The sequence below is a fragment of the Oryza sativa genome, chromosome 2 (assembly GCF_034140825.1).
Source record: "Oryza sativa Japonica Group chromosome 2, ASM3414082v1".
NCBI classification, from domain to species: domain Eukaryota; kingdom Viridiplantae; phylum Streptophyta; class Magnoliopsida; order Poales; family Poaceae; genus Oryza; species Oryza sativa.
The window spans coordinates 34459376-34482863 of NC_089036.1; the positions used below are offsets into that span (position 1 = coordinate 34459376).

Consider the following 23488-nt stretch of genomic DNA (forward strand, 5'->3'; position numbering starts at 1 on the left):
CTTTCATCTATACATATAGTTTTACATATTTCACAATTTTTTTAATAAGACGAACAATCAAACATGTGCTAAAAAGTCAGCGGTGTCAAACATTTTGAAACGGATGGAGTATAACCCACAATCTAAACGTAAAGCCTGCATTCTAAAGTTTTAATGGATGAAACATAGTTGAAATTGAGTTTGTAATTGTCATGGTTATGGATACCACATACCTAATAGTAGTTGACTAAATCTCGGCAGGACCCACCACATACCATGTCCTATACGGAAACAACCTACGGATATAGGAGGGAGTTCCGGATAAGAAAAGACAGCCAGAGTTCTACATGGAAACGACAAGGACTACTCGGATTGTATCCATATTGGTTTCCCTAGTTCTACTTGGACAAGGGGACACCTATGGGTATAAATACAAGCCCCCCTAGGAGGACAGGGACACACAGACTCACCATGAGACGATCAACACGATCACCACGATCGGGACGACCACCTCATCGACAACCACCATGAAAGGACCATGGAAGACACTCATGACAATCAACACACGTCCACCAGAAGCCACAACATACAAGCCTACATACGCCAAGACACACCGCCGGATATCGACTTCAGGGATAGGCATGGCTATTCCCCTACGGTGTCTCCGGATACCGTCAGGAGATACGAAAGCGCTATCTCTGATCTCGCCGGGCACGGATTCGAGGAGGAAGGCTACCCTGTTGTCGACTACGAGTCAGACCTTCAGACCGACATGTCGACAACAGTTAGATAGGCTATCCACATATTGTACTGGTGTGATTATGGTGAATAAGAGCAATACCGGCTTCGGCCAACAGGATGTAGGGTTATTATCTGATAACTCAGGGGCCCGAACCTGTATAAAAATCCATGTCTCCATCTCTTTTACCTCAGTCTCGCGTATATCCTAGCATTGATGATCCCCATACTATGCAAATACCAGAATGACGACATCAAACGTCGACAGTAATAATTATTCGAGGACATACACGAATGCATTAATATTAGAAAGTTGATAAGTAAATCTAAAAGAGTTTGAAAAATATCGGTGAAGAAAGTTTTCATAAACATGGCGCTGTTTACGACTTAGGAAAAGTCCCCACGATAATCTCATAACGATAATAATAAAATAAGTCACAAGTGTGGTCACACTGTTAGGGAGGAAACAAGTCTGAAACTATCCTGTAGACGGTCCAGCTGCCCTTCACCAATCATTGTATGCGTTAGTTCGTGCGTCATAGGATTGTTGTAACCTGATTTGCGCGTGATCTGAATTGCGCGTGATCTGAAGTTCCTTAGACAAGTTTGATCACATCTAATTTTGTTTAAATCATTTACATATTAATTTAGAGGTAATACATACTCTGAATAGATTGCATCTACTTACACTACACCCAATACACTTCTCTCTTTCTCTCATATTTCTTGATTTTTGTGTAGAGGTTGTCCCTTACATGATGGGTGGCTGCTCCTCTCTCTTATCTTCTTTTCTCTCCTCCACATCATTATACGAGTCTACATGGTATCTTGCAATTAGTAATAAAATGTTTATAGTACTTGCCCTTAGTACCACTACTCACAAATAATTCATCCGTTTCATAAAAATCTAATATAATAATAGATATGACACATTATATTGTTATCAATTTAGATATATATCCGTTTAGATTTATTGTGTTAGAATATATCACATTAAGTTATATGTTCGTTTTATATGGGACGAATGAAATACGGACTATATAGGTGCATCTATCAATTGGATGGATGGGGGGTGGGGGGTGGGGAGCTTTTACTGCAGATTTCAAGGCGGCAACAAACTCTGATGGGAGCGATGAGCCGATGACACCGGCCATATGCAGGTCCGGCATCGCAGTCGCGAGGGGGAGAACATGAATTTTTTTCATTTTTAATTTTTTTCTTTTAATATTTACAGAAATAATCTATCGGCGCAAAAAATTATAAAAATAGACCCTGCCGCCCTAGTGGATGGCGACAAGCTAACATGGCAGACGGCGGCTCGACGGCACCATCTGCCGCCGTCTGCGAAAATTGCATTTAGCCTCTTGCCGCCCTTTGCAGCCCTAAAAAGCATTTGGCTGGTACTTTTTGCATCTGGGCGAGGGTGGCAAGGGGCCCAGATGCAAAAAGTACCAGCCAAAAAGTACCCGGCTCGGGCTGGTTTTTTTGCATGGAGGCCCTGGCGGCAAGGGTTTTCGTGCAAAAAAAAAAACCCTCCTTTCCTGTCTGCCGTCACCGTCCGTCCCTCCCCTGTTTGCCACGTCAGCTTGCCGCTCTAGTAGAGGGCGGCAGGGTTTCTTTTTGTAATTTTTTTGCGCCGATGGATTATTTCTGTAAATATTAAAAGAAAAAAATTCAAAAATGAAAAAAATTCGGGAGAACATCACATCGCACTCGCTCGCCACACGCACACGCAGCGTGCGATCGCGCTGGGCTTTGGCTTTGGCTGCGCGTGCGACGGCGACACGGTGTGTGGGTGCTGGGCCCGGGCGGTCACGGCACGGAAGTAGTAGTGGCACAAAGCCCATTGGCAACTCGTGCTCGGCCCATCACAAAACCGACCCAACCAACTTCTCCGATTGCAGTTATTCCAACGGTATATGCCGTGACCGTGATTAGTTAAGTTATTATTATTCTATCCTATAGTTTAACAAATGGTTTCACTCATTCATCACTCATCATATCACACATCCAACGGCCCAAAATCATCCAATCCAACACCTCAGATTACCCCACGTCTCCCTCTCATCCCCTCCCCTCCTCGCACCCATCCTCCTCACGCCGGAAATCACGCCGCATTCACCCTCCCGCGTCTCGCTCGGCTCTTCCCTCCTCTCTCTCTCGCACTCACCCGGCGACGCCGACGCCCCACCCGCGCGCGGTTGATCCCCCGTCCACCGCTGCTCGATTTCTCTCCTCTCCCGCGCCGCCCCTCCGCTGTCGTCGCATCCCTCACGTGCTGCCCCTCCGTCGTCGTCGGATCGTCATGCCGCCTGCCGCCGCCACTTGCTCGTGGAGATGGCGATGATCATCGAAGGTGAGGGTCCCTCGAAGTTTCTCCCCTCTAAGGTGAAGTTCTGTACGGCGTCGTTTGGGCTCCGATTCGAGTGTCGCGGTGCGGGGATTGGGTGGCTAGGGTTCCGGTTCGAGTGGTGTCACGATTGACTGGTGCTTATTTCCGTGTCCACCCCGAACCGTGCTACGGAGAAGCAGAACGGCGAGCAGTGAAGAGCTCGAGGGAGGGTTCAGTGATTACTACCGCGGTGCTGCCTGGCTGCTACCTCTTTCTGCCTCTTCATTCCACCGCATCCACCAGCTTCTACTTCTTCAGTCCTTGGCTGTCGGATCGGGCTACCAACCAGTCAACAACAGGTGAGATACTGAGAATCATTCCTCCACAAAAGAGGTAAATCTACTGATTATATGTCTTTGGGTTTTAATGGTGGGTTTGGCTCCTGATTTTACTGCTTTATTTGTGCAGATCCTCCCTATACGAGATGGGTAACGTGAAGATCATTGCTGCCACATATGGGTGGAAAGGTGGTTTCTGATCTTGCTTCTGTCGATTTTGCAAATTTGGACGTGCATGACATATGTTTGATGAAATGCCCAAAGGGATTAAGAATGGGTTTAATTGTCAATTCTAGCAATTCAGACGAGTTAAAGTAATTGTTTTCATCCTCCTCAGCCAATAATTTCTCAATAGGTCACACTTTACAATCTACTTGCTCATTGTAAAGTTGTTTTGTTTTCCAATAGGTCACACTTTACAATCAACTTGCTCATTGAGCAGTAGCATATTCTGATATGTTTAAAATGACAACCCTGCACTGGGGATATGTTAGCTGAGGGCCTCATCGTTAGGCTGGCAAAAATATCCTCTAGATTTACATTGCTTGAAATATTTTTTTTGGAAAAATGCTGCAACTTCCTTATGTGCAAACCTTGGGGCCAAAATGTCTATTCACTTATTCTCATTATATTTATTGGTCCCTTTCCTCGCACGTTTACAAAATTACGGCCCATTACCTTCTGTGTTGCAGAATGATGTTCTCATGGTTTTTTAAAAAATGGTGATAATGATAGGGACCATGATCGCCACAGGGATCACCGTGATAGAAGCAAAAGAAGATAGCATCGTGATTCTGAATATTCTGATGATCGCGATCGGCCTTGGGACGATGATTCTGAAAGGTGTTGTGACTAAATTCCTAGCCTAAGCAAATATATTGTAACTGTACTTTAATATGGGTGTATTTTATTTTCTAAACCTGAATTATGAGATGTTAGCGTGTTATTTTCCCCTGAAACATAAGTTGTTCATCTAACTTTTGTCCGAATTTACTAAATGTACTAAACGCCTGGTCTCCAGTACAGATCAATAATCAATGGAATATTCTGCACTACCCTAGAGTGAAGGGGTATATTTCTACTAAATCCAATTTCTTTTAATGCTACAAGAGGCTAGAAAGCAACATTATTCAGGTAATCAGGTTGTTGGCATATTTGAACTAAATCCAATTTTTGAATGCTACAGTGCTGCGGAGGCTAGAGAACAACAGTATTCAGTCCTCCAAATTAGATGTTGCACCATTGTTGGTGACCGGCTGACCGACATGAATCCATCGCCACTCAGTTTTAAGTTTAACAAAGTTGCAAGGAAGTTTTCAAGATATTGGGGACTTTTATCAGTTTGCCGACTCCACACTTTTTTGGCACCGTGAGCTCTAGCATCACTCATTCATCTATGTCATTGCAGTTTTGGATGCACACTGCCTAATTAGCTGTTTTTGTGATACTTGCATTATTTATCTTACAGCAGAAATCACTTCAGTTCCTCTCCTGCACATGAGGACTGCATGTTTGTACAATGAAAGTATTGTGGGGTTTTATCAAGGTATTGTAAAACCAGTAACAAATGCAATGCTCAACAATTGTTCTGAATTCTAATTTTTGATGAATCTTCTGCTCAAAAGATGTTAAAAATTATAATAATGCTCGAGAGAATGTAGATGGCTGTTTCCGTACAAGACTTAAATTTTACGATAAGCTGTTGATTACTGGCAATATTCTCCATTAACTATTGCAATGATATCTCTGACAAAGTAGGTCAAGCTCTTCAGTCTAAATTACAGTAAGAGTTTTGATGCTGTGCCTCTTATACCTTTTGCCTTCATACTACTAGCACCATGTCTCTTGTTCTTGGTTTCCCACTATCAGTCACTCCAGCTAATTTGTGTTTGCTTTCTATTTTTTAATAGATGCAACAACGGGAAGATTGAAAAGGCTGCTGCCTGTAAGGTGTTCGAACTCACAACCTCTGGAATTTAAATGTATGAAAGTGTTTGAATAGTTCTGAAAATTTATCCTTGCTTTTCTATAAGATTGAGAGGGCTGCTTCTGGAGGAAAAAGCACACTACATGGGCAATGACAATGGGGTAGGGTCCCTCTTTTGCATTCACGGTTTTGCAGTTTATCCTTTCGGTTGATTTCTTGCCTATAACTGATTTTTTTTAAATTCCTACTCGAAATCATGTAAATTAGTTTGGTAGTATATCCAAATTATGCTAATGCGTGTGCACTGAAATTTAAACTTGGTCATACAGTCATACCTGATGTATTAGCTTGGATGTAATGTCAGTATGTGTGTGTTTTGACAGAGAGGGATTGAAAGGAGAAACACTCCCAAGGAGAAGGAGAAGAGCGAGGGAAAACACCAGGGTGATGTGAGCAAAATCTAATCGGGAAGCACTATATCATACTGTATGATATATTAATACACTATGATATTGGTTTCACCTCAGTGTGATATTGAAGCAACAGAGATTGTTTTATCAAGCTATCAGGTCAAAAAAAAAATGAAATCCTATTGTCAGCATTTCATAATTTTAGTACTAAATTTTTATTTTCTGAATCGATTCATGTATATGGTTTTACCAGACTGAAGCTCTTGATTTAGAGAAACTTTGCTAGAATACCGTAGCACAAGCCGCAGAGGATAGAAAAAATGATGATACCAAAGGTGCTTACAAGCAATGTGCTGTCAAACAATCATTGTTTAACTTTATAGTATAAAATTCCATTACCACTTAATATCTAGCTAACCTTTCGCGTTTGACTGAATTAATTTCACGTGTTAGTAGCAGCAGTAGATAATTTTTTTATTTTGATTCCAGATTTTCTTTCTCTTCTGCACCCTTTGGAGCATTTACCAGGTAAATTGATTTTTCTTTTGGTTAATAGATAAATATGTGAGCATGCTTTGTTGGGTTTTTTTAGTTGATTTTGGGTTCTGTCATCATAGTTTATTTTCCAGTAAGGATGTTTTGCCCACAAATAATTATATGGTCACCAATAAGTGTTACAGCTTATAATCAACTGTGGAAAAAAAAACCATAGGAGAATTTGTTTCACCTCAGTGCCACACAATTGAAGCAAGGCATTCAAAATGGAATAAGAAAAGTATAAGCTGTGCAGTTCAACAAATCTGAAGTATGTGGTTGGCACATGTACCTTTTTTTTACACAGAATCAATATGGGTTGTGGTTGAGCTTGCTTATATCTTGAGCAGCTGAGAATTCTACAGTTGTGAATTATGGTAAACATATCTTATTTGACTTGTACCATGAGTCCAGTGAACCTGTAACCAATATGTTTGTTTTTAACTTCATATGTTCATAATTTAAATTTTCCAGTGATTTTAAAGGTTATGTCCAAAATTTAAATGTTCCACTGATTTAAAGGTTAGTGGACTTTTAGTGCTACAGTCTTACAAACTTTTGGATTGAAAAGGATACATGTTTCTATTGTTAACTTAAGCTTGCTGCTAGCACATCTTAATTCAACATTCCTACGTAATTTGTCACCCTTTCTCAGATCCTCCGTATGTTTCAACTAAATAGAACATATGTACTCCATCTGCCTCAAATTACAAGTACCTATGCTATTTTCTAAAAAAGAGATTAAGGTTGGGGCGTGAGATGGTTGTTATTCGTTGATATGAGAAAATAGGTACAAGTAGTTGTATTTTGAGACAAATTTGAATCTTAGAGGTACCTATATTTTGAGACGGAGTGAGGAGTAAGTTATTACTACATATACAACTGAAGAATTTTCTTCCTATTGGTAAGAGCTATGTTTCATATGGCTTCTCTCAGCATTTCATTTCCATTGGCTCACCAGTACTAGCATGTGGCACATTTGCACTGCACGGGTGATGAATTGCGGACTTGTGAGGAGTCCAGCTCCTCCAAGAAAAATGTGGTGATGGATTGCGGACTTGTGAAGAGTCCAGCTCCTGTAAGGAAAATGGGTTGATGGTTATGTAGGATGCCTTGGATCTTATGATAGTATATTAAGGTATAGGCGTTGACAGAGATAAGCAAATTTGTTAAGTGAAATTCTGACGAGAATATGAATAATATGAAATCATTATTCAAGCCAAATGTACATAAAAAAACATGAATCTTTGGTTGGCGATTCAAAATTTATATATTTAAATACCTATGTTGCCAGCATATGCCTCTTTTGACTGATTGATTGTTGACAAATATAGCCGTAGCGTTAGCACGGGTGGATTACCAGTAGAGAGAAGTTCACTAACCAATCATGTCAATGAGGATTAGTCAAGACTGATCTGGATTGGAACGGCAACCTAGTCAACGAAAGACTGCTGCTGCTGCTATACCCGGCTGCTAAACAGGCCAATTTGGTAAATAGTTTAGTGGGTGGAAATTGTCATCGCGTCACTTTCAGCCCCTCCGGTTTTCCAAATTAAACCCCCCCCCCCCCCCCCCCGGCCTGCACGGCATGAAAGAAAGCAACTGATTAGTAGTACACCTCAATTTCAAAATAAGTTTGAACTTAGAGCAGTCTGAATTTGAAGTTGAGGTAAGAAAAGAAGGTTTGAATTTGGACCCCAACGAGGAGACGGTAAAAACACGGCAAAGGCAAGAAGGCAAAACCAAGGAAAAGAAGAAGCGAAAAGTAGTAGCCAAGCAGCAGCCAAGCCAACAACCGCACGGCTCGAGATCCGCCGCCGCCGCCGCCGCCGCCGCCGCTGCCGCCATGGCCACCGCGTCCTCGCACCACCGCGCGCGCCTCCGGTCCCGCGCCGCGCCGCTCCTCGCCGTCGTCGTGCTCGCGGTCCTTGCGCTGACCGCCATCCTCCGCGCCAGCCGCCACGACTTCGTCCCGGGCGCGGCGCGCGCCGCCGCCGGAGTCGGCGGCGGCGGCAACAACCACACCATCGCGCAGCGCAAGATCCTGCTCGACCCGGACTTCACCCCGCGGCTCCCGCGCCAGAGCGCGCTCTCCCTCTCCCTCTCCCAGCGGAACGCGCTCCCGCCCCGCAACGCCGACCGCTTCCCCCGCCTCCCCGACGGCCACCTCAACATCGTCCTCTACGTCCACAACCGCCCCCGCTACCTCCGCCTCGTCGTCGACAGCCTCTCCCGCGCCCACGGCATCGGGGAGGCGCTGCTCATCGTCAGCCACGACGGCTACTTCCCGGAGATGGACAAGATCGTGCAGACCATCACCTTCTGCCAGGTCAAGCAGATCTTCGCGCCCTACTCGCCGCACCTCTTCCCGGAGGCCTTCCCCGGCGTCTCCTCCGGTGACTGCCAGGGCAAGGACAAGGCGGCCGAGAAGCACTGCCAGGGCGACCCGGACCAGTACGGCAACCATCGCTCCCCGAGAATCGTCTCGCTCAAGCACCACTGGTGGTGGATGATGAACACCGTGTGGGATGGGCTGGATGAGACCAGGGACTTCGATGGCCACATCCTCTTCATCGAGGAGGATCATTACATCTTCCCCAATGCGTACCGCAATGCGCAGCTGCTTGTCGACTTGAAGCCTAGCAAGTGTCCCCAGTGCTATGCTATAAACTTGGCGCCATCGGATGTCAAGGCGAAAGGGGAAGGTTGGGAGAGCTTGGTTGCCGAGAAGATGGGTAACATTGGCTATGCCTTCAACAGGACAGTTTGGAGGAAGATTCATGCCAAAGCTAAGCAGTTCTGCACATTCGACGAGTACAATTGGGATATAACGATGTGGGCAACCGTGTATCCGTCGTTCGGATCTCCTGTTTACAGCCTGAGGGGACCTAGGAGGAGCGCTGCACATTTCGGCAAGTGTGGCCTGCACCAAGGCCAAGGCTTGAGCAATGTCTGTGTGGATAATGGCGACGCGACAGTACAATTAGATGCCATCGATAAGGTCCCTAACATCAAAGCTAACTGGCCAGTACATATCATCAAGAGGCAGGAGGGGTATCAGGCTGGCTTCAAAGGATGGGGTGGCTGGGGTGATAAGCGTGATCAGGAGCTCTGTCTCAGTTTTGCATACATGCACCATTTTAAAGACCCATCATCTCCTTGATGCAGGGTATAGGCACACGGATTTTGGCATAGCTGCCGCCTTGTTGTATTATTGTTCGGTATCATTCATTCTTACACACGGTTCGATATAAATAGCAGTCTTCCCTTTCCCAATTTTGTAGAATAGCTCTTTCTTCCCAGTTGAAAGACATTGCTGTTAGAGTTGGATCAATATCCCAAACTGTATGACTTAAGTAGTTAAGCTCACAGATGTGGATAAAGTTTACTCTTTTAAGCACATGAGTTAGCATTTATTTGCTACTTGAGATCTTGCCATGTTTCCTTCTGTCTACATCATTAATGTTCAAGTGTTCTTACTCTCATATTCATTGTACTACTATGAATAGAAATTACTATCATATCTGTGTCATTTATTATGACAAAAACTGACGTGTTATATTTGTGTGAAGTGCTAATTTGTGTACATGTTTATTTTTAGGCGTGCTTACTGGTCGTTGACCAGTTCATCTTACCATTTGAAGTGTACTGATTTATATTTCCATTATACAGTTTGAGAAAAATCTCAGCACTCCTGGATTCTATTAACCATTCATATAATCCTTGTTGGTGATATGATCGTTGTCAATTACCTTTTATTCATTGGTAATTCATTTACTTTCCATAGTCTTTTTTAGGTAGTGAAGTTTAGATATATACAATGATGACCACCAGGCAACAAAATTGTTTTTTTTTTTCTGAATAAGAGAAATTGGGGGGTTTCTTTTGTTGCAGTTTGCTGCGAGTGGATAACCGTATTAATTAGTTATTGTTAGCATTTACTAATATCAACTTATGATGAAGCTGAAACTTTAAGGTTTTTAGCATACTTTATGTGCTGTTATTAATTGCTGTGAGTAGATAGAAATAGTAAAGTAAACAAGAAGATAGCCTACTAATCAGGAAATAGCTCATTCCTGCAGTAAATGATCACATATAAACAGAAGAAAAGAAAAAGTTATTTAAGCTCTCTTGACTAGCCTGACCAGTGTTTCTTAATTGGGTTAGACCAGCCCAATTGTCTTTGCATAGGATGGGAACATGTTTTCACAAAAATAAGCTGCTTAATAGTTATAAAAGTGATAGGCTGATGCAATTTGGGCTGGCTGGGCTAAGCCTCTTTTGGGCTTGCTCCACAGAGCCTGATCATTCCCAGGTTGTCAGACTACATTTTTTGGCGTTGATTGTTTATATATGCATGGTATTTAGTCTTTACAGAGTTTACAGCATTTATTTTATTCTAAAGTGGAATAAACATCTTGCTGTTTTTTTGATGTATTAAGAACTAACCTAATCTATACCAAATTCTGATGATGGATCTTAAAATCAGTTTTACGTATACATATTTTTTCCAGCATACCGTCCCTGATGGGGGTTTGCCAATTTTATCTGCTTTGTTAGTACTCAAACCTTTTCAGATCTGTAGAACTGCTTGCTCTGTTCATGAACAAGATGAAGTGACACGAATCCAAAGTAAGTTTATTATTAACTTTGCTCTGCTATTCTTCTACTCCTGTGCTGCTTTGGTTTATGTTAGGTCTCAGGATGCTGTTATGCTTAGCACCAGAAAGAAAATTCCAGACAAAGTAAGGGTGCAGATAAGTAAATAATGGTGCTGTATTTTCAATCTTTGGTTTTAATGCTGGATTGCTTCAGTTGCATAATTTTAGGTTGTAGGTTGTGGATAGACCAAGACAGAGTATGCAAAAGACAGGTCACTGGCTCACAATTTGCCTTTACATTTTTTATGGCCCTCATTGTTTGGCTTATGCTTATGCTTATAATCCAAAATTTGAATTTTAGAACTTGATTTTTTGGTTTTTTCATCATAGTTTATTTTACATCATTTGCTTTTGAGTCGCTAAGGACACATATATAAAAGTTTTACTCACAAATGATTTTTTATTTGTTAATAAGTGATTCGAATAAGCTTATGAATAAGCAAAACAATGCTAGTTTTTCGTACCATGAGGCTTATTTTGGTTTTTGCTTGTTTGTTTTTTTCATGGAACATATAATTTTATTAGTGCTGGCGTCCTTTATTTGCATTAGGCTCCATCAAGTAGGAGGCACACAAGCTTGGACAACAGTTGAACAACACATTCTGCAAGCATCTTGAGTCTTGCCTGACAAGATCCCTGCATCCTATCAAGATGAATAGTGCTCCTGATTTTGCAGCTGAAACAGCTTCAGTTATGTCACCATCACGGTAGATCAATTATGCAAGTCTGTCAGGCCCCCAACATCAGGCCAACCGTGTATGCATTCATTGGCAGTATGCTGAAAGGTACTGAATATATTTCTGTGAAATGGTAGATTTCTTGTTTAAATTCTTAGCTGTTATTAGACGTACTAGATCTGGAGTGATCAGTGATGCAACATCTCATTGCCACTGGGAAGCATGAAGACAAGGAAATGAGTCACCAAAAGATAATTCGCTGCTACAGAAAAAGCGAATTAAAAGGTAGTTGATCTGCTGCAGTACGTGAATCCAACTGTGTGAATGTTCCTATCCAAGATGGCTTTGATTATAGCGCATTTGCTTTAACATCCTAGTGGTGTACTAAAGGGGGAATAAACATTTCCAAGGATATATCATCTTGCCTTGTGTAAAGATACTTGGGGCAGGCTTATATGCATGGGTGATTGGATTCCATGTCTAGCCATACAGGCGCCCTTTAGGTATCTGGAACACCTAACATTAACCATATCCTATTTAGCGTCAATCCAGTTGCTCCAATATTAAATCATCACCTAAAGAAGTCTCCATCTGAGTTGAGACCCTTGATCTCTTATTTATTTATTTACTCCTTGCAGGGCCAGTTTACAATACGTACATTTTCAGAAAGCAGCTCCAAACAGGATCTTGCATTGGATTTAGCTTCAGCAGGATGATATACTGCAAAAAAAAAAAGGAAAAAAGAAAAAAGGGTTAAATACCTACTCTTGTTTGAGAAGGATTTTAATGACAGAAGGATTGCAATGACAAGATCAGGATCACACTGTAAATGGTGAAAGAAGAGCAACAGCAACAGGGCTTCACATCATATTCTTATTCACCAAATCTCTCTTTGGATTCCAGTCACATTTGCCCACCCACTAAGGGTGACCGGTAAAAAATGAGGTGTCCTTTCTCCATCTTAAATTCGGTCCGTGGTATGAACCCAAGATTTTCCTCCCCCTCTATCCTGGTTTCTGCGACAACTCAGAATTGGATTGTTCGTCGTGTAAGATTTTTGATCACGTATTTTTGTTTTCGCAGTGTTGTTATCATCTGTCTAGTCAATGAATGGTGCTGGGATTACGCAGCTAATACAGCAAGGCAGCCAGTTGGTGTGGGTGGGTGCCACAAATAATGCAGAATGGCAGCCACAACCAGGATGCTCCAAAGTGGCTGGTCCCTGTCTTGTTCGCCATGAACATGAAATGCATTGGAGGAAAGCTCTGTTGATAGAAACAGCACACAAACACATAATGGAGGATCAAAAGCGATTGAGAGGTATTATTTTCCTTCTTTGCACTAAGTCAAACCTTGTTACTTTCATGCACATTTGCCAGATTTTGATTTGCTGCAGGCACTCAGTGTGGTCTTGTTTGTGGAAAAAGATATGCGAGTACGATTAATGGATTCATTTTTTTTAATCTCTTGTTCTATTCCAATATGCATGGAAAGTACATCGAGACAGCTCTGTTATCGCCTTAAAAATTAATGCACAAATAAACATTATCTTTTTTTAAAAAAATAGTAGGAATAATAATGAGAAATGTGGTGATATTTGTCACGTCAGGTTGGTCATAACAAAAGTTAAAATTCGGTAGAAATTCCTCTCACGTGGGGCCACAGGAATCACATAAAAACATACTGATATATCCTATATCCATCAGCCTACAGGCAGCTATGTATAGAGGTAGCTGAGCAATTGGCATGGCCATGCGTTAGAGAGAGAGAGAGAGAGAGAGTGCATGAGCATGATGAGCTCTCCTTCTCCCTCTCCTTAATTTAGACATAAACTTAATTAGCTATGCCGCTCCTCTCTCTAATCTCCCCTCCAAAGATTATGGTTGGTAGGAGATGGATGAGTTCCTGATCATCTTCTTGCTCTAAAATGGAAGGTTTCCAATGGATTCCAGCTTCTGAATCTTGCAGCTAGCTAGGTAGGTAGGTAGCTGGTAGCTTAGCTAGGCAGTCAGGCAGATGGTGTGTTGTTGCTTCTGCTGTGATCGCTCGCATACGTAGATAAGGTTAGAGGTTGATCGCTCGGTAGATGGTACTGATGGCCGGGATGCTTCCCGGAGTGGAGTGCGCGCGGCGGCGACGTCTCCGGCAGGGCGGCGGGGAGGCGCCGTGCGGGACGCGGCGGCCGTCATTGTGCCTGTACGCCGGCGGCCACGACCACGCCCTCCTTGGCTCCTCCGCTTGTAAGGTAGAGATTTCGAGATCATGAACTAATGTTACATCTTTTTTAAACACAAATACAGGACAATCATAGATCAGATATTGAATTTGAAATCGCGGTATTTGGAATTGGAATTATGTTGCAGCAGCAGAGGAGCGCGTGCGAGGAGCAGCAGCCCGGGTGGTGGACGCTGGACAGCAACGTGCGGGAGGCGAAGGAGAGGCTGGACCAGAAGCTGCGGAGCCAGAGGGAATCCGCCGTCGTCGTCGTCAAGAGGTGCTCCTCTAATACTCCCTCCGTTTTTAAATGTTTGACACCGTTAACTTTTTAGCACATATTTAACCGTTCGTCTTATTTAAAAAATTTTATGAAATATGTAAAACTATATACATACATAAAAAAGAATTAATAATTACTTAATTTTTTTAATAAAACAAATGGTCAAACATGTTTAAAAAAATCAATGGCGTCAATTATTTAGAAATAGAGGGAGTATAATCTAATCTCCTTGAGTTTGACTGTTTACTAATAATTAATTTTGCATGCATGCAGGCATAACAAAGCGCAGGTGGCAGGAACGAGCAGTGACGGCGGCGAGCAGTCAACGGCAACTACGGCGGCGCCGCAGTGGGAGGTGTACACGAGGAAAGAAGGGCGGCGGCGGATGTGGTTCAGGAGGTTGGGGCGGAGGCCGACGCCGGAGGAGGAGGAGGAGTGCGCGGTGTGTCTAGAGGAGCTGCGTGCCGGGGAGGCGGTGGCGCACCTCCCCTGCACGCACCGCTTCCACTGGGGCTGCGCCGTGCCATGGGTCCAGACCGCCTCCCGCTGCCCCGTCTGTCGCGCCGCCGTCTACCTCACCTCACCGGCGCCGGCGGCCAGCAACAACTACAACTAGCTAGACGGAAGCGGATCCTCCAACGTAAACTTTCTCCTGACGCGGTTACTGATATGTGGACCCGTGAACGATGGGATCTATATGTCAGTCACATGTTCCTTTGACTTCCTAATCCCAACTAGACAGCTTATTAAACGGATCGCCAGTTCGCCGCTGCTAACTGTCACTGGTCACTACTACCCGCATCCTTTAATTTTGATTGATTCCATCAACTTAATTATATATCGTCGTTTCCTCTCGCATCTCCTGGTCTCTCTCTACCATGCACATGTCGCCTGCCTATGCTACAGTATTATGTCTCGATCAAACTCTCTGTAATAGTGTACTTCCTCCGTTTAACAATGTAAGTTGTTATAGTATTTCTCACATTTATATATTTAGATTCATTAATATTAATATAAATGTGAAAAATGTTAGAATGACTTACGTTATGAAACGAAATGAGTACGTCGTACGCCGTGGTGTTACGAAAATTAGACACGCGGAATTACGAAAGTTACTATGGAACGACGACTAATTTTCTTCTTAATCGTGGTAGGCATGGATGATTAATCAACTCATATATACTAGATGACGATACGGAAACGTATACGATATTAGTATATTTGTTAACGAAGTTAAATCCAAGCTTATATGTCTCCGATTATAAACACTTCTCCACAGTCCACGTAGCGTCTTAGCCGCTACAAGCCTATGGTCTCGTAACCATTCTCTTGCTACGTGTTTACCCTATATTATCGTCGCGATGGTTACGTCGGATGTTGCAAAAATCTCTAAATTTGTCCATGTTCAGATGTGTGTCTCTCTCCCTTATATGCCTAAAAAATTAAAGATAAGAGAAAAAAAAGAGTAAATTGTATTGGTGATACACAACTTATTACATGGGTGCAATTTAGTACATAAACTTGTAAAATGTTTATTTCAGTACACGAACTTGTCTAGTTCATGCGAACGAGGACCAAAATAACTTGACAATGTTAATTTTATGAAGTGATGTTGATTAGGATGTGGCGTGCATATGTGTAGTGAGTATGCATAGGACATTCAATATTTATAAATTTGGTCTCTACTTTATTCTTCACCATGGAAATGATGAATTTCATATATTTCTAACCTTTATACCATTGCTCGTTTTTTTAATCTTTTTCTACTATCACTATATTCTATTCTATTTTTATTGAAGAGATGTATGTCTAATAGCAACCTTCTCTATGCCCTAAATCAATAAGATTAGCGATGTAGTGTCATTTTCACCTTCCTCTGCACGCATCAGACAAGTTTATGCACTTAAACGAGCATTTTACAAGTTCGTGCACTAGATCGCACCCACCTGACAAGTTCGTGTGCCGGTGATATAAATTACTAAAAAAAAAAGTACTCCCCCTGTCTCATTATAAGTGCAGCCATGATTTTCCACACTCAACTTTGACCGTCTGTCTTAGTTAAAAAAATTTTGAAAAAAATTAAAAACATAAGTCACGAGTAAAGTACTATTCATGTTTTATCATCACATTAAAAAATATCAATTATAATTTTTTTTAAATAAGATGAACGATTAAAGTTAGATGCGAAAAATTATGATTACACTTGAAATGGGACGAAGGGAGTAGTATGCAGTAGGCTCGAGTAAAAGCAGAACAATCGCCCAGTGTTCCTCTGAATCATCAAGGAATCTGAGAGCTATGGTATCATCGCCCAGAATGTTCCTCAAAGCTTCATTGTAGATCTCAATCGCCGAAAATTTGTAAAGGAATTTCTTCACCATTATCGGTACTGACTGACACTAATCTGAAAATCAAAATGGGAAATAGTTATTCATATCCCCATCAGGGGCATACATTGTCACTATAAGTGTAAGAGCTATCTTGGACTTGTACCAAAGCATGAGAAAAACAATTTATCCCTTCTTTCTATATATTATACTCAAGACCCAAAGCTGGTTGAGCCACGTCACCTGTTAAATCACAGCCATTCGATGTAATCTGGACGCTCGCAGCTGCCGCCGCTAGATGCAGTCGCTTCCCCACCATCCGGAGGCTGGAGTCATGCCCCCCGCGCAGCAGGTGGACCCTCCGCCCCATGGCTGCATCGCCTCCCTCCCCCGCCCCCCCCCCCCCCCCCCACCCAGCTGCAGTCGCCCTGCGACGTCGCACCCTCACGCCCCCAGCAGCCGCCTCCCAGCCTCTTCGCCTCCTCGGCGTTCGATCCTCGAGTCCCATCTATTCATCTTCAGTTTTTTGAAACAGTACGTCGCTTGCTTTATACTGGCCTTCTTTCCCGTCCTATTTACTACGTATGATGATACTGATACACACAACAGCTGAAGAAAAGTGGTATACAGCAGCTGGATCAATCTGCTCGGCCAGCAAGTAGCTTCTCCTCCATACAAGCACATCCCTAGATTGATCTGCTCTAGGTTGTCCACTGCTTGCCGATCTCACATGTTCCAGCATAGCTTCTTTCCCCATTCAGCTAATTTTTTTTATAATACATATTGTTTGATGCTAATTGTGTAGTCACACTAATTTCTTCGTGATTCAATTATCAATTTCCAACCGATTTCAGTATCCCAAATTATTCCCTTCTTTTTTCCCTGTATAACTGTATTTGCGCTAACAGTTTAATTATTCCCTTCAATTTCTTCACAGGATTAACTACTTTGATTTCGTCTTGGGTTTATTACTAGATTAAGTAATCCACGACCATTTTACCCAGGTTGTTGAACTATTATGGGGAAATTTCTTCGACGGTAATACGTAACAATACAATCCTTTTTCCCCTAACTATACAATTTCTATTATTATGCTCCTTTGTTTTCCATATTTATTTGTCATATTGTGATTATTCTGGTTACCTTGCATCTATCAAGCACCTTTGTATTTTAAGGTTTTAGTATTCTATTATGTTACATGGAAAGTTTAGTAGTACACTTGCTGCACTGAATCCCTACAGATAATTCCTATCACTGAACAATGTTTAGTGAATCAATAATTCCTATCACTGAATGACATTTAGTGATTCAAATGACATTTAGTGATTCAATGATTTTATATGTATCTTGCATACTTGGGGTACTAAATGATAAGATGAAATATAACTGTAGATAATTCCCAACTTATCAAAAGTTTGGTGATCCTTTAGTCAGCCCTGTAAGCATGTTTCAGTGAAGCCATGGCTCAGATGGAGATTCTTTTTATCATGTGCAACACGATGATTCTTCAGGCTTTGGCAATTCTTTCAGTAACCATCAATGATGTAAGTGCCAGCTACAGTTTGTACAGGTCCCAGTCTTCTTTGATTTGTTTACCAAATATTACCTGACCTGAGTTCACAATTTAAGTCATAATAGTATGATCTCAAAATTCTCAAATTAACTTAAAATATGTTACTGTTTATTTTACCTCAAACTTACATTGATTCATATAACATGTTTATCTTCCTCATGTACTGAGAAAGCACAAAGAATAATAAAAAAATGGAAACCACACCACTATTCTGGAATGGTATCATGAGAACTAATGAGACCAACAATATCTCTACATTAATAAATTATGTTAATTTTCTTGAGTTAATTAGGTTGCCCCTAATAAATCGATACCTCAAGAAGCACTAATTAGGTTGCACTGCTTATTCTTCAGATACAGATAATGGTGAGTTTTTGATCAAGTTTCCAAAAAGACGCGAATATTAGGGAAGAACCTAATATTTGGAATGGGTGAGGCTTCGAACCCAGGTCGTCTAGCCCACCACCTTGTGGAGCTAGCTAGAAGATCCTTGGTCGTTTCTCATCACACTGTTTCCCCCAAACTACAAAAGCAAGCTGTTCAACAACGATGTGCTTCTAAAAACTAAAGTTGTTGAAGTGGCTGACGCCACGCCGGCACTGATGCTGAGAGGTGGGAAAGGGGACTTGAGTGTGGCTATGGATGGTGCAGGAGAGATCACAATCGGCAGCCTCTCCTCCCTGATCACGTATTGTAGTCCCGGCTTCCTGCCACCACGAGATCGTCGAAGCCGCGCCGTCAATAGTGGAATCAGCCATTAATCGGTGCTAAAAGCCAAGACACCTCTGAATTTATTTAATCATCAATTAAAATATTATTACATGTCTCCCGTAATATTGGGAAGAACGACAGACCAAATCAATCACTCGTAAGTTATAAACTTCAACAAAAGGAAACAACTTAAAAATTGAAAGGAATAAATAGGACAATGTAATGCAGGGTTGGCCATTGGGTGAGAACCATTAATAATGTCGTCGCTCAGTCATGGATGAAGGAATAGATGGGGAGGTACTACATAATCATGCTTGTTTCATTGTTTGAATATAAGCGACGACTTTATCAAAGAATACCTCGGCCTCCATAGCATCAGCTTCGCAACTTAATAGGGTAAACCCCTAGTCGTGTGCTTGAGGATTGGGTAGTCAAGCTTCCGTTGTTCTCTGATATAGCTATATTTGGCTGGTCGGCCCATGTATCTATTAAGTAGTTTAATCTGAATTTTATTTGCTTTAGATGTATTTTGCTATGTATATTCATGCTTAAGATGAAAGTGTGAATCTAGTGCACATCCTGGGAGCTAGATTCATGTGAGTATGAGTTAAAGAATATTTGAGATGTTGTAGATCTTTAGCCATTTTGTCAAGTCTCCTGAATGTGTAACACATCTGGTCGCCGCCTTCGAGTGGTTTGATGGTCACATCTCGGGCTGAAGTTGACTGGCAGGCTAAAGGCCCAGCAATGTCTCCAATATTCTTCTCTCGAGGCGTCGGATATTTCATTATTTTTGTTTGATGACTTGAATTATTCACTTCATCTCTCAAATATAATGGGAGGTCCGGAGAGCCTACGACACAGAAAAAACATAAACAACTTATAAATGGTCCCGGCTTCCTGCCACCACGACATCGTCGAAGCCGCCTCGTCAATAGTGGAATCAGCCATTAATCAGTGCTAAAAGCCCAAACACCTCTAGATTTATTTAATCATCAATTGAAATATTATTACATATGTCTCCCGTAATATTGGGAAGAACGACATACCAAATCAATCACTCGGAAGTTATAAACTTCAACAAAAGGAAACAACTTAAAAGGTAAAAGGAATAAACATGACAATGTAATGCAGGGCTGGCCGTTGGGTGAGAACCATTAATAATGTCGTCGCTCGGTCATGATGAAGGAACAGATGGGGAGGTACTACATAATATAATCATGCTTGTTTCGTTGTTTGAATATAAGCGACGACTTTATCAAGGAATACCTCGGCCTCCTTAGCATCAGCTTCGCAACTTTCTGCACACTTCTTGCTTGTGGCGGGATCCTCCTTATATACTGCATTACACTCATTGTTGCAAAAATCTATGAATCTATCCGCCTTTAGATCCTTCACTCCCTTATGGGCCTCAAATATAGACTTGGTCTTGATGAAGCAGAAGTCTTCACATTGTTTCTCGTCGATGGGGGCTTTCTTTTTCTGCTCACTGCATTCCTCTTTGCACCCAGCTCTCACTGCCTCCTCTAGCGTCTCTGGCTCCTTTCCCATGACCGCCACAAGGGTGGCAAGGAGCAGGGCCACCGCAATGGTCTTGTTCTGGGCCATTAGCGCTGTTTTTCTTGAGTGTAATTGGTGTGGAACAAAGATGACTTCCCTTGCCCTGATGTCCCTATTATATAGTGCATGGATGAGAGTAAAGGAGCTATATAAATATGTGGCGGAGAGAGCTTCATGGGCCACCAATGATGCTAATTATAGGCATGAATATTCTATTGATTGCTGGAGAACCATTCCTTCCTTATGACAGGGAGTGATGCGGTTCTCATGGCATCCATGCGTTCAAATAATATCGGAAAATAGCAATGTTGTCCGTTGGTACCATTGACCACCTTTTTTACATACTTGCTCTCACTGACCAGTGGGCCCTATGTGTTTAAAATCTGGAAAAAAAATTATAAGGAAAATGACTAGAGAAGATATTTTACAATTGAAAACTTGCCCAAACTTTTAAAATACATATAAAATCCATTTTATCTCATTTTTAGATGAATCAAATTTCTGTAAACTCACCGAATTATGCACTTTAATTTAGAAACATGAAACTTGGCACTTACAGTAGAAGAAATAGCTCTAATAATTCATATAAGAAAACAATGAACATAGAGCAACCTCCAACTTATAAAATTTATAGAAAATTCACCTTGACTCTTTTTGAAGTGAATTAAGTTCCAGCATGTTCAAAAAATAATACTCACGTTTTTCATGAACTAAAACTTAATACTCTCTGTAATAAAAATGTCACCAAATGTTTATTTAGTAAAATTTACTACTATAGTGCAAACTAGAGACTATAAAATCCATAAGTAATTCATTTTAACTCTAAATGGGCAAAACTAAAATTTGTTAGTTTAATAGAAGCATGTACATTAGTTCTGTATAAACAAGTCTTAGAAGAAAACATATCCAGAAACATCACTAAAATTTGAATAAAGAGTTAATATTAAAGAACGGTATAGAAACTTCTAAAATTCATATAAAATAGAATATAACTCCAAATGAAGTAATATCAGATTTATTAGGTTGGAAAATTCATCAACTTAGTTACTATAAAATAAAATATGACACTTACAGTACCCAAAACATATCTAAAATTCGAAATAACTAATAAAGACTATAGCATATGACCTAGCTTGTAAAATTCATAATAAAATCATGCTAACTTTAAAAATTGTGAAACCAACCTTGTCGAACTCCTGTGAACATCCCCTTCACTGCAGCAAGCCAACATTTCACGAAAATTTGACCCTAAAATGCATCTAAGGACTATTAGAGCTTAATTAATCTAGTGCTAGTATTAAACTTTGAAAATCTATAACCTTTTAATGCAAAGTGATAAAACATAAATTCTTACACCTAAATTCATCTTAGACCAGAACCTAACCACACAAGTAAACTCATGCATTTTAGAGCATTATAGATTTTTACATATTTTGGTATTTTATTCGTTACCTTTATTTCTTTTAGACGGCAAAATCTTTATCAGTGAGGTGATTGATCTTATAGCTGATCTCAGGGAGGTCTTATATCAACCAAGGCAAGTGTTGCCCTTCCTTTGAACATATCGAATCCTATGTTTTCGGGCTAAATGTTTTGATTGTAATTTTGCACGCGTATTTCTAACTATCGGTACTTCCAAACTATAGATTGTAGTTATCCCGTAAAAAGATGCATAACTCCCCTTTTGAAAATCACTTCCTTGTTGTTTTGAACCTTAGGATTAATTAGAGTACTTTAGTTGTGCTCATATGACAATACTATGCTTTTATAAAGTGCAAATGCTTAGCCTTGCTTAGTGATAAATAAAAACATGGTTATGGTTCACCAACTATACTTTTTGCAAACCTTTTTGAACATTATGGGCAGAGGTGATTCCCTGATTATTTATGAAATAAAATGTGATTTTAGACTTGGGCGGCAAGTGGTATGCATATGGTAGTAGTTGCATACCGATAGGGGGAGTGTTCGCCTGAGTCGATTAAGGACCGAACATCATATCACCCATTATGTTTACCATACATCCACATGTGCTAGTATGGGATGGCCTTAGCTAATTAAACTATTTAGAACTATCCTTGCATTCTGGTAGGCCGGTGTGTATGAGTTCGAATAATTCAGAGGAGCTTCCTATTTACCCCAATGTGGTAGTTTAGGTGACTAAGCGTGTCCAATACAACGGTATTGTGCCACGTGGTGGGTTCCCGTAGTGTCCGCCACCACGGCGTTAAGTTTAAGGCGTGGGTCCGCCACTTAACGGTTCTAGACATATTCCAAGTATGCCTAGGATGGAGGAACACGTATCGTGCTGGTGCAAGGCTAGACTCTAAGTAGGTTAAAGGCTTCGTTGTGATCTCTAGACCGTACTCAATGTGTAGAGTATGGTGGTACCGACAGGTACCGAACAAACTAGAGCGATTCACATCATGTGGGTAAAGCTATACAAACTCTGCAGAGTCCTAAAAACTAATCGATTAGCTGTGCTCATGATCATGAGCGACATGATGATGTGCTATGGGTATAATCTTGTGATTTCTAAATGCTTTTGAAACTGAATGTTTTGAGATGATGATGAGATTGGTATGTGTGATATGATTGCCTTACTTCCCGTTGAGTTGTAAGGGAATGATGTCTATCTATTTGTGTTGATATCATGCCATAATTAATATGCTTTCACATTGCTTAAATTACGTTGCAAATGGTTTGTGAACTAAAATTGGCCTTATGCTGAAAATTGGGACTACAAATAGCCTTCCTTTGACTTAGAGCTTTCATGTATGTAGGTTTGATAGTGCTCTTGCCAGTACATTAATTTGATTAATGTACTGACTCTTGCCATTTGTTGTCTAATTTATGTTTTGCGGGAATAGACTTAGTTTATTTTGAGTGATGCGGGTTTCGACTGCTTCTTCTAGGATTTGAACTTAATGGGGTAAACCCCTAGTCGGTGTGCTTGAGGATTGGGTAGTCAAGCTTCCGTTGTTCTCTGATATAGCTATATTTGGCTGGTCGGCCCATGTATCTATTAAGTAGTTTAATCTGAATTTTATTTGCTTTAGATGTATTTTGCTATGTATATTCATGCTTAAGATGAAAGTGTGAATCTAGTGCACATCCTGGGAACTAGATTCACGTGAGTATGAGTTAAAGAATATTTGAGATGTTGTAGATCTTTAGCCATTTTGTCAAGTCTCCTGAATGTGTAACACATCTGGTCGCCGCCTTCG

At 41.2% G+C, this 23488-nt stretch overlaps 4 protein-coding genes and 1 long non-coding RNA gene across 18 annotated transcripts; 4 read left to right on the top strand and 1 right to left on the bottom strand.

Annotated features, from left to right (window-relative positions):
• The first annotated feature begins 2814 nt into the window (after window positions 1-2814).
• LOC9266501 (uncharacterized) lies at window positions 2815-6742 on the top strand. 12 transcript variants are annotated; one of them, XR_010739393.1, is made up of 12 exons: window positions 2815-3073; window positions 3250-3408; window positions 3518-3576; window positions 4123-4230; window positions 4414-4457; window positions 4574-4756; window positions 4856-4933; window positions 5298-5337; window positions 5421-5475; window positions 5698-5883; window positions 5978-6059; window positions 6214-6742. XR_010739393.1 is itself a non-coding variant. In XM_066307507.1 (12 exons), the coding sequence occupies exons 1-7, from the start codon at window positions 3055-3057 to the stop codon at window positions 4908-4910; spliced, it is 666 nt and encodes a 221-aa protein (XP_066163604.1). In that variant the 5' UTR covers window positions 2815-3054; the 3' UTR covers window positions 4911-4933; window positions 5298-5332; window positions 5421-5475; window positions 5698-5883; window positions 5978-6059; window positions 6214-6671. The 12 variants fall into 12 exon arrangements, 9 of the variants coding, with proteins under 9 accessions (XP_066163604.1, XP_066163607.1, XP_066163602.1 ...); XM_066307507.1 differs by having other exon boundaries at window positions 3250-3442; window positions 4409-4457; window positions 5298-5332; window positions 6214-6671; XM_066307510.1 differs by lacking the exon at window positions 5978-6059 and having other exon boundaries at window positions 3250-3442; window positions 4409-4457; window positions 4859-4933; window positions 6214-6671.
• Window positions 6743-8002: 1260 nt separating this feature from the next.
• On the top strand, window positions 8003-9681 carry LOC136351054 (alpha-1,6-mannosyl-glycoprotein 2-beta-N-acetylglucosaminyltransferase). Its single transcript, XM_066307504.1, has one exon. It carries the CDS (start codon window positions 8105-8107, stop codon window positions 9419-9421), a length of 1317 nt encoding a protein of 438 aa, XP_066163601.1. The 5' UTR covers window positions 8003-8104; the 3' UTR covers window positions 9422-9681.
• A 249-nt stretch (window positions 9682-9930) lies between these two features.
• LOC4331022 (uncharacterized) lies at window positions 9931-15105 on the top strand. 3 transcript variants are annotated; one of them, XM_066307515.1, is made up of 6 exons: window positions 9931-10890; window positions 11470-11704; window positions 12235-12573; window positions 12680-13841; window positions 13960-14090; window positions 14367-15105. In XM_066307515.1, the coding sequence occupies exons 4-6, from the start codon at window positions 13683-13685 to the stop codon at window positions 14707-14709; spliced, it is 633 nt and encodes a 210-aa protein (XP_066163612.1). In that variant the 5' UTR covers window positions 9931-10890; window positions 11470-11704; window positions 12235-12573; window positions 12680-13682; the 3' UTR covers window positions 14710-15105. The 3 variants fall into 3 exon arrangements, with proteins under 3 accessions (XP_066163612.1, XP_066163613.1, XP_015625644.1); XM_066307516.1 differs by lacking the exon at window positions 9931-10890 and adding an exon at window positions 11013-11131; XM_015770158.3 differs by lacking the exons at window positions 9931-10890; window positions 11470-11704; window positions 12235-12573 and having other exon boundaries at window positions 12734-13841; window positions 13963-14090.
• Window positions 15106-16835: 1730 nt separating this feature from the next.
• Window positions 16836-19293, top strand: LOC107280138 (uncharacterized). Its single transcript, XR_010739396.1, has 5 exons — window positions 16836-16954; window positions 17030-17125; window positions 17358-17458; window positions 17813-17964; window positions 18348-19293. It is a non-coding gene; the product is annotated as an uncharacterized lncRNA (long non-coding RNA).
• Window positions 19294-19662: 369 nt separating this feature from the next.
• Window positions 19663-20354, bottom strand: LOC4331023 (Uncharacterized protein Os02g0798501). The gene has a single exon (NM_001417001.1). The coding sequence runs from the start codon at window positions 20310-20312 to the stop codon at window positions 19923-19925; it is 390 nt and encodes a 129-aa protein (NP_001403930.1). The 5' UTR covers window positions 20313-20354; the 3' UTR covers window positions 19663-19922.
• Window positions 20355-23488: the final 3134 nt, after the last annotated feature.